The sequence below is a fragment of the Typopeltis vanoorti genome, chromosome 5 (assembly GCF_054136105.1).
Source record: "Typopeltis vanoorti isolate ZY-2024b chromosome 5, IOZ_Tvanoo_1.0, whole genome shotgun sequence".
In the NCBI taxonomy this organism is placed as follows: Eukaryota; Metazoa; Arthropoda; class Arachnida; order Uropygi; family Thelyphonidae; genus Typopeltis; species Typopeltis vanoorti.
In genome coordinates, this window is record NC_143553.1 from 23,074,299 (window position 1) to 23,090,889 (window position 16,591).

At 35.8% G+C, this 16,591-nt stretch overlaps 1 protein-coding gene across 4 annotated transcripts in view; it reads right to left on the bottom strand.

Moving 5' to 3' along the window:
- Positions 1 to 16,591, bottom strand: part of Su(fu) (suppressor of fused domain protein) — a 494,976-nt gene that overhangs the window by 90,237 nt on the left and 388,148 nt on the right. For all 4 annotated transcript variants that reach the window (XM_090393062.1, XM_090393061.1, XM_090393064.1 and 1 more), the window contains one exon: positions 14,913 to 15,051. In XM_090393062.1, coding sequence (XP_090249188.1) covers positions 14,913 to 15,051 — 139 coding nt within the window. The remainder of the gene's footprint in view (positions 1 to 14,912; positions 15,052 to 16,591) is intronic.

The window sequence follows — 16,591 nt, forward strand, 5'->3', positions numbered from 1 at the left end:
TTACAAGGTGAGAAGATGGAATGAGAATTACCATATTAGACGAACTGTGCTCAAAGAGGTGGGATGAGGCAAGGGATCTAAGCATCTTGGTAGATAGGAAACTGAAATTCAGGAGACAATGAGAGTAATCCTTATTGCTTTCCTAAAAATTGCTATTATAATGCAAAAAATGTTGACACTCTAATTAGGATTCATCTGCATTTTTGTGCACAGATCTGGTCACCTGGCTATACTGGTGATACGGAAAGACTGGAGAGAGTGCAGAGGCAATAACTAAGTCTGTATCAGGACTCTGGAATATTGATATGAGGGCAGACTGAATGAATGAATGTGCTCTTCAGAAACTGGTGGACAGGAGAAAGAGGAGTGATATGGTTGAGATGTATAAGCTGGTGAGAGGAGCCTAAAAAATAGATAAAGGGGTATTGCATAGGATAATGGGTGATGCAAGAACAAGTGGTCATCTCTGGAAGATGTACAAAGGTCATGTGAGTAAACAAGTGAAAAAAGAGATTTTTACTTGGCAGGTGGTGAACAGACAGAAGGTATTGCCAGAGTGAGTAGCAAGTGCCCCAATATTGAATGTGTTTGAGGCAAGGTAATAATTATTGAGGTCTGTGAGCATTCGACCTCCCGCAATGAGTCTTTGGACACTACAGGGGCTTGGAAGTAATACTAATATGGACCTTTTCTTAAAAGGATTTACTTCCAAATGTAACCTCATCCATGTTTCATTCTTTACAGTTTGTCCTTCTCCCAGTCATTCTCAGCCTCACATCTTGCAAAATTACAACAAATTGCCAAATGGGATGGCCCCTGGGATTTCTATGGTCTACTGTTTCTACAACTCTAATCATCATAGCCTCTTCTCTGATCTAATAACAGAAATTATTCTTACTGGGATGAGTGCTTTTATCCCCCATTTCAATGAAAATCCTTGATCCTTACCCATCAATTTTATCCTCCAGTTCTTGCACAGAGAAAAAAGTTGAATCTCCTCTCACCATTCCACAAAATATTTAACAGCATGCCTTCTGTGAAATTTCAGATCTGATGGTATTCTTCCAGTTGTACTAAAAGCTTGTGCTCCAGAGCTTACACCCATTTTGCATCAGCTCTTCAAGCTATTATAGTCATCTGGCTTCTATCCCATAGCTTGGAGCAACTTTTATCCAGTCGGTGCTCAAAAAGAGAGATAAAATTCTACCATCAAGCTATTGCTCTATTGATCTGACTTCAATACCTTCACAAATAGCAGGTAAGGTCATTAACAGCAAACTGCTTGATTACTTGGAGACTGATCACAAAAATGGATTCCACACCATTCTAGAAAACCTCACCCAACTTTGGACACAAGCAACAGAAAAGTCTGGAGAAATTCAAGTGGTCACTCGATATTTCTAAGGTATTTTATTGTATCTGGTATTGTGGCTTTCTTACCAAGCTATCAATCTTATGGTATTCTTCCTTTCCTATTTGAATGGATTGCCTGCTCCCTCACTGGCTGATTACTGCAGGTCATGGTGGATGGTTTCCTTTCATCAGATTTTTTAATCAATGCTGGGATGCCTCAAGGCTCAGTGCTTTCATCTACACTGTTACTCCTATACATCAATGATTTCCTCTTTTTGATTTCCAAACCTATTCACAGCTTTGCTGTTGACAGTATTCTCCATTTTCATTTTCTAAACCTTACAGTGCTTAGGTAATTCATGTTTCAAGATCTTTAAAGAATGCTCTAAATACTGATCTCCTTGCCAAGTGCTGGGAGGAAATCACAATAAGTAAGTGCTGGGAGAAAATAGTATTTAATTCCTTCAATATTTCATCTCAGTTACAGCCATTGTCAGGGGAGTACAAAATGAGAGTAACACACACACACACACACACACACACTGGAATGCTATCCATTCCAGTTCCAGTTATTTCTCTTGGAAAAACAGAATTGATAAACATATAGAGGATACCTCTATGGGATTTCCATCTCATTCCCTCCCTCCTGCCACCACCATTTTTTTAATGGAAGATTTTCAAGGAAAAAAAAAACTCTTGACTCTAAAACCTTCTATCTGGTTAAGATATGTAGATGATGTTTTCCATTTGGTCTCAAGGCCCAGACACTTTTCTCTATCACCTCAATAGTCTTTACCCAAGAATCCAATTTATAATGGAAAAGGAAATCAATAATAGTCTACCTTTCTATACAACTTGGTCACCCACCTACCTAATGGTAACCTGTCCTTTTCAGTATATAGGAAACCCACTCACACAGGCAAATACATTCACAAACTTTCCCATCACTCTCTCCTCTGAATAATAGGTGCCATAAAAACACTAATAGAGCCTATAATCTTTGTTTCAATGAGATCTCTCTTGCAGCAGAACTATATCTTTTTTTCAACCATTACAATCAACCTCCCACAGTATCAAAAAAATAATCAATCCTTCCTCCAATCCATGACCTTCTCTTCAGAAAGATTCCAGTAATGATATCACCATCCCCTATGTCCAAGGCACATCGGAAAAAATATCCAGAATCGTAAAGAAATACAATCTTCGCACCACTTTCAAGTTCCACTTAACTACTCCACTAAAGACACCCCCCCCCCTTCCCTCTCAATTTCAGATGTATATATAGTTCCTTGTTCTTGAAGGTGGCTTACTATGGACAGACAGGAAGATCAGCTACCATCTGCATGGAAGAACATAAAAAAAAATACATCTACAGTCATGGCTATAATCAATTTGGCCTTGCAGGGCATGCTTTTGATGTAGCTCACAGAATCGACTGGAAAAATACCTTGCGCTCCATCACAGTAAATTTAGAAGAGAAAGACTGTTTTTAGAATTTGCTGCTGCTCTTAAAAATCAGCCTAATTAAATAATTCAAGATCGCAGTTTACATCCTAGGCCACTGACAGGTGTTCATAGAGGACACTGTACCTAGTTAGGACTCTAGTCTTTCATGCACATGTTTCAGTTACTTTTGTGATACTTTTATGTGTGTGTGTGTGTGTTATGTTTCATTTTGTACTCTCTGACAATGTTTCTGTAACTGAGATGAAATACTGAAAGATTTAAATACTATTTTTAATCCTTTTTTAGTGTTTTGTTTCACTCCATTAAACTTTTAACACGATCTCCTTGCCATTCTGAAGTGAAGATAACCTGGTAATTTTAATGTTACTAAAACGTAATCCTGTCTCATTCCAAAGAAGAAAGACCATGTATAACTCTCCCTCATTTCTGAATATTCCTTGCTCACCAACCAGGATCAGTTTTCTATTCTATTATGTCTAGCCTGTCATGACACAAGCATATCAAGCTAGGTATTATTTTTCATTCCAAACACGACTTTTCTCCTACTCAATAGGATACATCTGACGCAAGCAGTGTACAACTATATACCAAGAGTTAAGCAAATAGGGTGTGAAAGAGTGGCTAGTTATAGCAGATGGGTAGTCATGATGCAGTGTAACATTCTAGAATGAAGGCAAACTGATCAAAATTTCACAGGCTTTTTTAAGTTTGCATTCATACCAGGTTTTTGCGTGATGTAAAGAACAGGTTATTTTCCAAGAAATTTGATGTAGGGTGTTAAGAGCATGATCTGAGAGGCCTGTATTCACCAAAATTGTTAAATTTAATGTGTTGTTTGTGTTCTTTTTTTTTTTTTTATGGACAGGAATTATACATCCAGTTTCACCAATATAAGGTAAGTTACACATGCAATGGATACTATATACTCCACGGTGAGCCAATCGGGGGGGAGTATCCTTAGAGGAGTTCAATATATTTTTTTGATTTACAGGTGGTTTAAAAGTAGCATTAATATTATAACGGTGTAGAATTCTATTTATTTTTTCTGTTAACCCTTTTAATGTATGAGATAGCTATGGTTTACTGTAGTCTATATCATATGAATTTTTTGATGAACTTTTATTAAGAACGTTATTGACAGTATTTTTCCTATAGCCATTATTTGTAAATGTGTTACTAATAATTTGTAATTCTTGTTTAAGAGCTTGTTCATTAGAGAAAATTGTTATAGTTCTGTTTTTGAGGGTGCTAATAACTCCAAGTTTTTGCAAAGGGTGGTGATATGAGTCAGCATGTATATATTAGATGGTATGTGTAGATTTGCAGTAGACAATGAAGGATAGACTACCCGAGGGAAGATGTGTGACTGGTGTATCCAGGAAAGGAAGAGAGTTCTGATTTTCAATTTCAATAGTAAATTGTATGCATTTGTGTTGTTTGTTCAGGTGGCTGAGGAAGGTGTTTAATGTTTGGCAGCTGTATGGCCAGATAATGAAAACATCATCAACATATCTAAGCCAAACTGTAAGTTTTCAAGTAAAGGAATCTAGAGCATGTTGCTCAAAATCTTCCATATAAAAGTTAGCAATTGTAGAGGGAGACAGTGGTGACCCCCATGGCCATACCTTCTTTTTGTATGTAAAAATTATTTTGCCACACGAAGTAACCAGAATGTAGTACATGGGCACAGAGAGCTGTAATAATGGGGGTGGAAATTTGTTCTGTAAGAGAAGAATTGTGTCACTGATTGGGAGATTTGGGAAAAGGGCAGAAATATCAAAATTGACTAATAAATCATCTTTGCCAAGTGTTATGTTTATAATTTTGTCTATGAAGTGTTGTGTGTTCTTTTTATAGGAGGGGAAATGATCTACCAACTCCTTGAGTGTTGATGCTAATTTTTTGACTTGGTGATAATTAGGGCTGTCCATACCTTCAATTATTGACCGAAGTAGAATGTTATGTTTATGTACCTTGGGCACACCACATATTCTGGGAGAATGGGCATGATGGCAATGGCCAAGAAGTTATCAGAGACTAATTGATTCATCTGGTAAATGTAAGTTGTTCTGTTTAGTATGACTGTGGCATTGCCTTTGTCTGATTTTGTTATATTTATATCCTGATTAGCTTTTAATGACTTGACTGCTGCTAATTTTGTTTTAGTAAGATTGCTACATATAGCTTTCTTTTTATTTATTTATTCTTATGGCAAAAGGAATACAAAGCAGCTACAGGTCAATGTCCAGACCAGAAAGCCAATGTAGGGTCTCATTCGTCACCTTGTGGATGTCCTGGAGGCCACCATCATGAAATTGGTGCCTTGGGCAGTCATTCATAATATGAGTAATCATTTGGGCCACAGGAGAACAGTCACAATAAGGGTGGTCTGACAGTCTCCATTTATATAGTAGGTAGCCACATCTGCCCTGGTTAGTTCTCATCCTGTTGATAGATGACCAAATCTTCCTAGGAAGACTAAAACCAAGCTGCAGAGCATAAGGATCTTGGTAAGGAAGCTGAAGAGAGTTCATCCACGGACCAGAAAAGGTTTCTTGATTTTAGGCGAAGACTAGATGGATTTATGAGAGTGTAGTGCAGGAACAGGAGCGGGCTGCTCATTACTTTATTAAATTCTTTAATTAAGGCTTGTCCTCTCCTTATATTTGGTGGAGCAATGTTAGATAGGACAGGCAGCCAGGGGAGAGGGGTGCTTCTCAGTGTACCACTAATTGTATGCATGGTAGGGTTTAGCTGGGTTTCTATAATGTTAATGTGCATACTTCTTTCCCAGACAGGGGCACAGTATTCTGCTGCAGAGAATGCAAGGGCTAGTGCAGACGACCTTAGGATTTCTGCACCACAACCCCAGGTTGTTCCAGCAAGCCTTGAAATGATATTATATCTCATTTTAATTTTGTTGGACAGGTTGGTGATGTGCCTTTTATAGGTTAAGCTTCTGCCCAGGTTTATTCCAAGGTATTTCGGGTGAGACTCGTGTTCTTCCATTTTGCCACAGAAAGAGAGGTTGAGGTCTCAATTTGCCTCTGCATTGTTTTTATTTAAAACATTGCTGGTTTCTAAACAAATTTTATCAGCTATATTATTTAGAAGAGGCTTAAAGCCTGTTTCTATGTGGTATATAACATCCAGTTTATTAACAGTTCTAGGTGGTACTGCGAAGTTTAAGCCATTATAAACTAGTGAAAGTTTGCTGTTATTTAGGGTGTGGTTGATCACATGGTTATTGCCTGCATATGGTTGGTTGCTCATCGTCTCATTTGTTTGTTGTTCACTGCTATAGTAATATGACAGAGAAGCGATATCCAGATTGGTTAGATTCGTATGATTGGCATTCAGATTTTGCCGTTGTTTTAAAATATGAAATTTAGCCTTAAGTTTTTCTTTAGCATACCATGTAGACTGTAGTGTAGCTTGTTTCTTTGCATATATGTGTATACTCCAGATGATGATCTTAATGTGAAAGTCAAAACGTTTAGTGGTTATTTTGGTTTACATTAAACTGAAGTTTTACTTTAACACAGTAGTTGTTTTCATAATTTTTATAATGAAGAGACCAAACTCATCTTGGGCAGATGAGAAATGGATGGATGCGGATCTACCAGTAAATAGCTTCTAACATACATTCACTAAACTGAGTACCAATGGCTATGAGAATAAGGAAGATGTCTAGAACTCTCCTTTCCTATGGTGAACTGAATATATGGATGTAGGCTGTTCATTTGATGTAGGAGGGTGGTTAGTTCATGTTTAGAATGAGGCCATACCAAATATATCATCTACAAAGCAAACTCAGAAAGAGGATTAAGGATGAATGGTTGAAAACAAATTATCATTTAGATGATTTCAATAAGAATTAGCCAATAGTACAGAGGGCCCATGGACCCTCAATCTGTTTGTTCATTATTTTTCAGCTAAAATATCACAAGCTATATGGTGAATTCAAATATATTCACAACATTTGGAGAAAAATCATCACACAAAAGGAGTGTCAGCCAACAGAAAATGTTTGGAACTTTTGATAAATTATCTATATTTAGCAATATGTGGCTTAACAGACAAGAAAGTAACTTAGCCATTCTACATGTAAAAGAATCAACACATTTCCCAATGGGAATCACAGGGTAGCATTCTTCAAGTAGTTTTGGAAAACCATATAAACAAGGAGTCCTCCTAAAATGAGTGTGTAGTTTTCACTGCATTGTCATCCCAGTTAACAACTTCATAGAGGAGATTATCTGTGTTTTGGCAGGATTATAACTTATTTCTTGACAAGCAGATGTATCCCATAAAAGGGTGTCTAACTTTCCCCTGTAACTTCCTTTTGAAATATATATATATATATATGGCTCTTTTTCTTCAGCGAAAGCAGCACGTGAAATTCAGCCATAGATATAGAAGGTGTTAATTTGAATTTAAATAGTAATGTAGAAACTTCAAAGCATAATTTATTAGCATCATCTCTCGATTTGTTTTGTATAATATCGAATATATTCTTTCTGATCTTTCAAGTGATTAGCCAGGACATCATACCTAAAACTGAACATGATTTTGACATCATACCTAAAAAAAATCAAGTTCATTAGCAAGGACACTCCTCTTAGCATCGGTCAACAGGCATTTAAAAAAATTAACTACATAATTATCAAGAGGCAGGTTTACAATGGTATATTTGCTATTAAAGTGGATCAGTTAAGGGACAAAATTTTGCTGCTCATTGAAATAAAACTGTACAACCAATTTGCAGATTTGTGAGAAGGCATGGACCATATTTGCTAATCTGAGAAAAGAAGATTTAAGTTACATATTTGAATTTAAAGCAATGTTATGGGTAATTTAGGCCACCCACACAAATTTGTTAGCTGCAGCTTTATCTAGTGATGCTTTTCACCATGCCCCATAGTTATGTAAAATCTCTAGCAGAAAAATTTTGCTTTGCTAATTTTTCGCAATCGATTTTACAGTTTTTTTTCTCAATATTTAGTAATATTTAATATATAATGTAATAAATAGAATGTTATTGTAAAAGTGCATATACATTGACTGTATGTAAAGCTGTAAATAGGGATTATGCCAGATTAGTGATGACAAATCACCAACCAAAGGTTGCAAGCTCAACCGATGCTGACCGAACAGGCAGAAATGATGTAATTGCTAAAGGCTAATCCCAAAAAGACAGCATAGAGAACAAAGAGTGATACTTTGCATAAAAGGAGATTGTGCCTCTTAGCTCAGGGCTTTTTCCTTCTGCTCATCGCCAAGGCTTTTGTTCCCATCGTTGAGGCTCTTCTCCTGTCGCAGGTTATCTACCTGTCGAGCGTTGTAGGATCTTCATCTCCAGATCGCAGCAGGCCAATTTCTGCGTCGATGGCTCTCAAGTTTTAGTCTCCAGAAAGAGAGCAGTTACATGCAAGCCAAGTGGTAACCACGGCTGATTCCATATCGAATATCCAATGCAAGAAAGTTCTACAAGAGACTGCCTATGATGTCTATGCAGCAAGGAAGTTAAACCAGAGAGACGACCCTAAGAACCTGAAGAAGTTTGCTGCAATTTGTTTGAACTCTTAATTCATGGTGAAATTGTAAGTAGGCACTAATTTTATAATTTTGTTAAGGAAGTGTATCTCAGAATTGTGAAAGTGCTTACAAGAAATCGACTGTAAACAGGTGCTAACTACGCCACAAGTTTTAAGGGAAGATTGGTTGTTAATTTGTATATTTAAACAAAATGTGTGCTTAGTTATAATATTGACAGCAGTGCTATTAAGAATGTGTATGTAGCCAGGCAATTGTTAAGTCAGTATTAAAGGGAAGGATTTTGGTAACCTCTTTATGCAGTGAGCAAGTATGTACATAGTTTATGCCTAATGAGTTAACCCAGTAAATGTGTGGATTGTGAGTTTTGCCTTATCAATTGCATTTTCTCTTTGTAAAAAGGGTTAAGTGAAATAATTTCACGATATCTCATGTGTAATGTACGTATTGTCTAGTTTTAAAATAAATGTTTTTGTTTTGTAACTACCTGGCTTGTTCTTTAGCTAATGCAGTATCCTCCCCCCCCCCCAAAAAAAGCAAACCTGCGAGCACATTTTTAGTGTGAATAGTCATGACTTGCATATAGAGAATTTGGATATATTTAGTGATTAATTCCTGTTTTTCCTTACCCTAACTTTCTAACAATATTTATTCAAATCAGATGGCTCTATCAAAAATAAAATAAATTTTCTAATTTGATTTATATGAGAGTGGGGACTGCATGCATTAAATATACTTATAACACAAGGTTTGTTTAATAGCAGGGGGGGGGACAGCGATTGGTCACGGTAGGATTAACGTTGAGAAGTCTTGTTAATAGTCTAAACTTGACAATAGAGTTAATAGTGCAGTTGATAGTCTAAACGTAGTGAGAAGTGAACAAAGTAAAGTAAAGTTAAGACAAAGTTACTTTAATTTAAATAATTAACATTATTTTACAGTTAGCCTGATTCCAAATAAAGTGGTGCTAACAGTTTTGTGGGAAATTGAAGTTTAAGGTTATTCTTTTCCAAGTATGCAACTTTGATTAAATTGATGTATTGTGGATATAAGCACTCAAAAGAATATACAATATGAAGAATGATCAAAAGATTACATCGGTATTTTTGTAGGTTTCCCATTCCACCAAACAATCACTAACCTTATTCTCCTTTCATCTAATCATTTAAGAACAAAGGCAGCTGCAAGTCAACAGCCATACGGTTTCAGCCTCCAAGCTTATCACTGACAATCTTAAAAATGTAACCAACGTTACTCAGCATTCAGCTTCAATGAAAGTGGTCCCTCTTCTGAATAAAATCATCCCAGTTCTTCAAAAAATACATTAAGAGATTCCTTCCTTCTTCCCTGATCACTTATCTACATGCATGTGGGCATGCACACACAAACTATTCTGTTATATGTTGTTTTCTTCTCTATGGTGCAGTGTTTATATATCATATCAAATGTTACTACATCATAATCCTGACAGATGATGTTACATGTTTTAATATATTTGTTTCCATTATTAATTTATCTGAGTTGCCTAGGAATCAAAGCCAGATAACTGGGAGGAGACACTTACAGAACCTGTAAGGAATGAAGAGCACACTAGGACTTCTAATCTGATATTCAACCTTCACTTCTCATGGTGAATACTGTTAGTTCAGTATACATGTCTGTATTCAGAATTCAGTATAGAGATGGTGCAGTCACCTGCATGCTGAATTAATGAAAACAGATTGCCAATTTAGGACTTAGCCAATCAAATTGTATTCTATATTGGCTTAAACTAATAACAAAATGATGGAATGCTATGTCAGCTTGGATAATGATGGTTAAACCATCATTATCCCATAAACCATACTGTTTTCACCAGAGAACTAGTCATTCCAGGGTGAACAGTGAAACATTAGAACAAACTCAACATTAACGGAATAGAAGGCAGGCACTATCACCACAAGAAGTATCAATGGAAAAGAAGTGGAACTAATAGAAGAATAAGGGAAGTACCATGCCAACATAACTGGTATTACTGAGATTAAGAAGACTGAAACAGGCAAGATTCTGCTAAAAGGTGTCACGATGTTATATGACAACAATAGTAGTAAGGGAAAGGAAGGAGCAGTGATTCAATTCAGCGCTAAACACTAAGATAAACATTTTGAATAGCAGGCAATTTAGGTCAGTTTCAAAATGGGAAATTGGAGAGAGAGAGAGAGAGAGAGAAGCTGACATACAGAAGAATAAGAGAAGTACTATGTCAACATAACTGGTATTACTGAGATTAAGAAGACTGAAACAGGAAAGAGTCTGCTAAAAGGTGTTAAGATGTTATATGCCAACAATAGTAGTAAAGAAAAGGAAGGAGCATTGAAGGGATATCTAAATAGCAAAGTAGGAAATATATACCAGACAAAGAGAAATGTGCTGGACACATCTGGAGAAAGGGGCAAAGCTAATAATAATGTCTAAGAACTTGTAGGATTTCTGTACAGGAATGGATCAGTCATCACTAATGCTATATTCCAGCATAAAGATATGAAAAAATTCACATGAGAAAAGAGACAAAAAATATATTAGTTATTGATTATGTTATTGTTAATAACAAAATAGAGATGACCTAAAACAGGAAGTGATGCAGAAAGATTTAATTGTGAGCAGGATAAAAATGAATATCAGAATGATAAGAAGATTTCAGAGGTGAACTATAGACTGAAATAAACAAATATTACTGGATAAAAACATGCAAGAGTTTGAATACATAAACCAAACCTAATCTTAGACACTTGGTAAAATAATCTGAAGAAATCACAAATGATTCAGTCAAGGTAGCTATGGTGTATTTTGCCATCTATGTTTGGTTTACATATTCAACCCACAATAATAATATTTGTGTCTATTGGAGTCTGCAGTTCGACTCTGAAAACTGCTTCATTTTGGTTTTTAGAGACTGAGGAGGCTATGTAAATAATATACTTCAGCTAGAATAAACTAAATGTGACAGTCAATCCAAGAAAAGAGAGAGAGAGGATCTTGAAAGGATACTAGTATATTATAAAAATTGAGAGGGGATTAGGTAGGATTTTTCTTGTGGATAATAAGGTAGGCTTGAAGTTTTTTGGCTTTGACATTTACTAAGTTATCTTCACCCCATTTGGGGATGTGAGGTGGTCACTGTTTAAGTCACTGGTTATGGAAGATCTTGAGGCATCTAACATTAGGGTACTGTTTGAATGAGGAAGAGAAATAAAAAGTTCTGTCATCAGCAAAGATGTGAATAAGATTTGAAGTAAGAGAAAGGATGTCATTGATGTAAAGGGGGAAGAATGGGGGTGAGATCACTCCAGCATCGATGGGGAAATCTGATGAGAGAAAGCCATCCACTATAACACACAATGAACGACCTGTGAAGAAACTGGCAATCCAGTCACAAAGAGAAGCAATGGTGAACTAGCCTGTAAAAATCTCACCACCAGGAATACTTTGTGGGCAAATGCCTACAAAGTCACCTACAGTCAGAAACGACTGAAAGGGAAAATCAAATCAGAAAAATTCAGAGGAGGCATGCAGTCGACAGTTTGTTCAGGTGATTTGCTTTGGTCGTTCAGGCAGGAGTTGGAGAAAAAAACTTATTCAAAGAGATCTGCCTTTTCCTTGGGTGAGGTTACCATGGTACCATCAGGATGCAAGAGTGGTAGTAGAAGGGCAAAAGTCACTCTCAACAGGCAAGTTTATTTTATTTGGCCAATGAAGTCTGCTTTGGAATTGTTGATAACTTTGTTACATGTTTCTGGCTGTTGCGTAAGCTGAATGAGAAATTGGAGTTTTTAATTTAAGCCATTGCACTTTTGAAAGAACTGAGGTGAGAGTCATGGGTTGATAGTTAGATAGCTGACTTTCTCTCCCTTTTTTGGGTACAAGCCTGATGTAGGTTTACTTCTATTCTGTTGCAACATAAAAAATTCTAGTGATCATCCCAGTTGGCATAATTATTAGTGCTGGTGTTCTTTTCTGTTCTAAACATTATTTTTCTTCCTCTCAACTCCTAATACTTTATAAGTCTCAGATCCAATCAACTTTGATGATACTCAGAAGAGGGAAATCTGCTTAACAGATGACTCTTCCCTCAAAGACTCCCTTCAGTCACTTTATCATAGGCGTTCTGTTTCAGTGCTGTGTCCTTTCACGGGCATTGCTTCTCCAATTGGCTGTTACCATTACTCTACTTTTTTCCAACCATAAAAAACTAGAGCAGACACTAGCCAGCTTCCATACACTGTTTAACTCCAAATGGACCAAACTAACTTCTTATCAGCTTCCTTCATTCCATCCATCCCTATTCTTTAGAACAATCTCTCCCATACTGTTTTTCCTCCACTCTTTAAGAAACATACTGACAGGCTATATTTTCTCCTTAATCACTTGCTCACACATGGCCCTGTAGTGTTATAGGTCTTGTGACCTTCCATGTGTTGGGTAATAAATTTACGACACATATAATGTGTTTTAAATCTGTTATGCATATTATTATTATTATTACATCACACCTCCAGGTAGTCCAAAGACTCATTGAGGGAGGGCATCAACTCTACAACTCTTTGTCTCACTACCCCACCAACCTTCATCATCTAACATCAACGCCATCTACCGCCAACTACCACCACCACTGCTGCTTTCACATGTAAAGGATGTGAGGATATTGTAATACTGTATATCATGATTACAATTTTTCATTCGAATTTAGTAAAGGCAAAGATTTTGAAAGCAATTTTTGAAAGAAATCAATGTACAAACTTCTCAAATACCAACATCAAAATACATAAGTATATGTATAAATAAATAAAGAAGGCAGTCTAATTAATAGATGGTTCCTCTCAGACTTGATCACAAGCAGGACATATACAAGAAAGTTATTCTTACAAGAATCACTTTCTTGTATATGCCATGCTTTTGCATTATGCTTTTCTACAGGTATCTGACCAACATTCTTTCACTTTTTTTTCTAAACATGTTATTAAAATTAAGGGGATATTAAATCCCACATAGTTTTAAAACCGAATAAGAAACTCAAAGATAGGAATCAGAGAGTTTCTTGCCGAATATACTCGGCAAGAAACTCTCTGATTCCTATCTTTGAGTTTCTTATTCGGTTTTAAAACTATGTGGGATTTAATATCCCCTTAATTTTAGTAATGTTTTCATTGCCGAAATGAAGCTTATTAGCTCTTTATACTTAAGTAAACATGTTATTTTTTTTTTAATTATTAAAAAAGGTTTCAGAAATTACCACATTTTCCTTTACACAATGTAATGCATTTTGCCACTGATTATTTATAGTTTTTTTTTTAATATTATTTTTCTAGCATGCAGCAAACATTTTTAATTGGTCAACTGATTGTTGTATTTATCTTGCATTCTTCTTGTTCCTACACACTGATCATGATGCAGTTATTTTCAGGGAGAAATATTTGTGCTTTTCATTCAAGTTTATTACTATGGTTATTGTGTTATTTTTGCTGACTTCTATATAAAAATAATAAAATAAAATAAAGAGAAAAAGCTGCTGGTCAACACACGAACACATATATAATTCAGCTTCAAATTTAGCAAACACTTCTCATCCTCCTTCTCTTTCATTCTGTTCAGTTCTTGAAGAAAACAACTTTCTCTGTTTTTTTCCCATCTGATGACACATGAAAGGTTGCAAGCCATGCTATAGCATACAAAAGAAGGAATATGGTGACTTTTTTTTCTTTTTTGAACAGCTAAAGGTTGTATTTTTTGGGGAAGTCAAGAGTGAGGGAGACTGTTCCAAAGAGTAGAGGTAGGTACATGGAATGAAAGAAGAGGCAGAGAAGGTTTGCTTTGGTCAGTTTGAAGCTGGCTATAAATGGATGTTGGTTAGCAGCAACTCTTGTTTTTATGGTTTTGGAGGAGAGAGTGATAGTGGCCATTTGAGCAGAACACTGTTCTACAAGTATCTGTAGAACAGGCATAATGCAGAAACTAAATGTTAATGAGAGAGGAATTGAAGTGGATCCGTGAGAGGAAATCATTAGTTAACTGGATAGCAATGGGCAATCTTAGAGAGGATTACAGGGTACAATCTCAAATGTGTGAGTAATATCCCATTGTTGGTCAGATTTGGGATAGTCCTCCAGCTGTTCAAGATAACTCATCAACTGATTCCTTCTTTCTCATAACTGGCCTGGTTAGCCAAGTGCGTATCCGCTCTCCAGCCAAAGGGCTGTGGGTTTGAATCCCGCTCTTGCATGGATGTTTGTGATTGTCTGTGGAAATACTAGTGATGGTGGTGGGCGGTAGATGGTGTTGGTGTAGTTGCGGTTAGAATGAGCTGTAGGGCAGACAGAGCTGTATAGTAGGTGCCCTCCCTTGATGAGTCATGGACTCCCTGGAGGTCTCATATGTAGGACTGATGTATTTAAAAATAAATGATGCGAAAACTTGACTGAAATATATCATATACTCTACATAATTCAAGAATATACAATGTAGGAATATAAAAAATTCAGAAGATATGAGTAAAACTTTACCTGCAGCCAGTTTCCATGAGCCACATAAGGATGCTCTACATCTGCAAATGCTCCAATCACATTAGGAGTTACTAAAGTAATGGCAATATCACCTATGACATTTTTAAAGGTAAAATGTCGGCCATGTTTTAATCTTCCCCTTAAAAAGCACACAAACAAAAAATTAAATTATATGCTGGATTGCATAAAAAGTTGGCTTTTTTTCATATTTAAATATTTTCAAGAGTAAAAAAAAGGAAGAAAATGTTTATTTTTTCTTTATCATTTTTATTATTTTTTCTTTATTGCATTCAATTTAAATAAATAGGTTATCATTTTTGGAGAATTATACTGAAGGAAGACAGATGGAAAGTGGAGAGGGGGAGAAATGTGAGTAAGAAAAGATGGTTGAATGTGACCAATGTTATTCTTCCTAATAATACTCATCAGTACTGTTGATAAAGTAAACTTTACAACCTCTAGTAAACAAAAAGGATTTAAAAAGCATATAAAAAAACAACACTAATTTCGCCACAGGAATGAGTAGATTCTTCAGCATTAATTAACACGAAAATGATGATGAGAGAAATACATATTATCATAAAACAACTGAGAGGTACTGTTACAGAATTAAAAATTGATGCACAAGGAACCAATGAAATGATATGAAATGTGTCATCTGTTTTCTAGCATTGTTCAGAGGTGATTAATTAAAAAGTTGAAGTCAGGTATGTTAAGTGGTCTAATTAAGGATTTCTGGACATCACTTAGAATGTCTCTTTCTTCTTCTTCTTGAGATGGAGAGAAAGAGAGAAAATGACGTGAATGAATGATGGTGCTGGATTCTTTAATCTGACAAATAAGAAAGTTTTCTTCATCAAGTCAGGTATGTTAAGTGGTCTAATTAAGGATTTCTGGACATCACTTAGAATGTCTCTTTCTTCTTCTTCTTGAAATGGAGAGAAAGAGAGAAAATGACGTGAATGAATGATGGTGCTGGATTCTTTAATCTGACAAATAAGAAAGTTTTCTTCATCAACTAGGACTTGGGATAAAGCTCCAACTGATGTCATGCTGTGTGTTGGAAAAGTGGTAAACAAGCCCTGATTATTCCTTCTTTCTTATTTCAAAACTTCAGTAAGTTTTATATTTTCAGAACAAGGACTACAAACCTCTTTGGAGAATGAAGAAGTATGCATATGGTAAGAACAGGCTTATAGACCACTTTGTGTTATGAATTTTAATGAGGCTGGTGCTTTTAATGGATAGATAAAAGGATTAGAAAATAAATTTTTTTTTTGACAGTTCTACTTGAATAACAGTTGAGGACAAACTGGCTGAGAAGAAACTGAATTATCTTCCTTTAGGAACATTTAATTACTACTAGTGGTCATAAGCTTTATCTTATCAACAGGAATAACCTTCAAGGAGAAATGAAACATCAGGTACATATCTCAGAAATATAATATACATAAAAAAAAGTATTGAACCACCTCACATTTTTGAAACACTGTAGAGACAATCAAATTATTCTCAGGTTTTCAGACAGATATCAACTTATCAGAACAAAAAGAGTAACATTGATCTGTCACAAAGCATTTGTTGTTCTCCTACTCCCTAAGAAAAAATTCATTACACAAGATATACCATAAGTTACTTGTGTAATGAATATAATTCATTACACAATAGGGAATATAATT